A 1922-nucleotide genomic window follows, 5' to 3' on the forward strand; every position below is an offset into this window, starting at 1 on the left:
TGAGGATGAAAGCAGAGCTTCCCATTGTAGTTGAGCTGGAGGGGCTGGGCAGTCATTCGAGACTGGGAACTTTGACGGGACAGTGGCTTTATCTTGGTGGCCCTTTTATTTGGGAAATGTGGTTTCCTAGTTGTACAGCAAGTGCTGTGCCCTCTGCAGCACCTGTCCAACCAGGGGTGGGTATGAGGGGAGGGACAGAAGACTTGAATCGCGGTGGCGTCTTTACGTTTCATCTTGCCCTATGTTAACTCTGGTGTTTTCTTTTCTTTCTTTCATTCTTCGGCCCCACTTCATACGGTTAGATCGTCTGACCTTGCTCGGCTGCTGGCTTTGCTCAGCCTGCTCAGCGGTCTGGTGTCATCCCTGGTGAGGTCTGGACACAGGGAAGGCGACTTCTCTGCCAGCAGCCCTTGCTTTGATACCTTCTCAGGCTGTAGGTCTTCCTTCTCACCCTCCTTCCCCACCTCGAGAGTCTCGGCTTTCTCCCCCTCCAGCACTGCTGTGGTCTCCAGCCCCTCTGTGCTCACTGTCTCCCCTTCCTGCCTCTTGTCTCCCACCTCTGGTTCCGCCCCCTCCTCTACAGGCTGCTCCTCCGCCTCCCCATCCTGTGCCCCGACCTGAGCGTAGGAAGGCAGTGTCTCTTGGTAAGCTCGGGACAGGTCCCCGAGGGGCCCCGCACCCATCTTCTCCTCGAACTGACTAAAAGGTTTGGCCGCAAGTGGGCTGGTCTCCACCATGCCGACCTCAGTCAGGGGGAAATAGTGGGACACGATTTTCTCTTCTTCCAGCAGCTGGTAGCCTTTGGCTTTCTGGATGGAGGAGACGGCAATGGAGTGGAGGGACTTCTCGGGGATCTCCCCCAGGGGCTGCTCAACGGGCCTCTTGAAGGCAGACCGGATTCTCTTCAGGCCCAGGTGGCTCATCTCCAGGATGTTGAGGAAGAGGGACACCGTGGCCACCGACAGCATGAACAGGATGAAGATGGTTTTCTCCGTTGGCCGCGACACAAAGCAGTCCACAACATTGGGGCAGGGCCACCTGCTGCAGCGATAGAGGGGCAGGATCCGGAAGCCGTACAGGAAGTAGTGGCCCACGATGAAGCCCACCTCGAAGAGAGTCTTGAAGATGATGTGGCAGATGTAGGTCCGCAGCAGGGTCCCTTCCAGCCGGAACTTCTTGGTGCCTTTGCTGCTGTTGCTGCCCTTCTTGACGCTGCCCTGGTCCGCCGCCAGCTGCACCCTCTCGCCGCCGTCGCCCGCCGCCTGCTGGCACAGCTCCTCAGCCTCGCGCTCCTTGCGCTTCTCCTCCATGCGAACGTGGTGCACGGCGTGGCCCACGTACACCAGCGACGGCGTGGACACGAAAATGATCTGCAGCACCCAGAGGCGGATGTGCGAGATGGGGAAGGCCTCGTCGTAGCAGACGTTCTCGCAGCCGGGCTGCTGGGTGTTGCACACGAAGTCGGACTGCTCGTCCCCCCACACGAACTCCGCGGCGGTGCCCAGGATGAGGATCCGGAAGATGAACAGCACGGTGAGCCAGACTCTTCCGATGACCGTCGAGTGCTCGTTCACCTCCTCCAAGATGTTCCCCAGGAAACTCCAGTCACCCATTTCTCACCCACCTGGAGGAGGAAGAAGGCAAGAGCTGAGCGGCCGCGGCGTCATCCCCTGCCAGTCTCTCTCTGTTAACGCTTGCTCGCTGGGGGTAGGGTGGGGTACCTCTCCTTTCTGAGTTGCTGGAACCATCAGTATGAAAAAGAACACCTATCGAGTGGAGTGCCTCCTCTTGCGGGCTAGGATGAGGGGACAAGAGCGGTGCAAAGAATCTTCCTCATCGGGGCGCCTGGGTGGCTCAGTGGGTTAAAGCCTCTGCTTTCGGCTCAGGTCATGATCCCAGGGTCTTGGGATCGAGCCCCGCAT

At 59.1% G+C, this 1922-nt stretch overlaps 1 protein-coding gene across 1 annotated transcript; it reads right to left on the reverse strand.

Moving 5' to 3' along the window:
• Positions 1 to 255: 255 nt before the first annotated feature.
• Positions 256 to 1613, reverse strand: GJA8 (gap junction protein alpha 8). The gene has a single exon (XM_047726821.1). The coding sequence runs from the start codon at positions 1611 to 1613 to the stop codon at positions 291 to 293; it is 1323 nt and encodes a 440-aa protein (XP_047582777.1). The 3' UTR covers positions 256 to 290.
• Positions 1614 to 1922: the final 309 nt, after the last annotated feature.

The sequence above is a fragment of the Lutra lutra genome, chromosome 4, assembly GCF_902655055.1.
Source record: "Lutra lutra chromosome 4, mLutLut1.2, whole genome shotgun sequence".
Classification (NCBI taxonomy): domain Eukaryota; kingdom Metazoa; phylum Chordata; class Mammalia; order Carnivora; family Mustelidae; genus Lutra; species Lutra lutra.

Bases quoted from the DNA above. Each gene is read 5' to 3' on its own strand.
- GJA8 (XM_047726821.1), bottom strand. From the start codon at position 1,613: ATGGGTGACTGGAGTTTCCTGGGGAACATCTTGGAGGAGGTGAACGAG.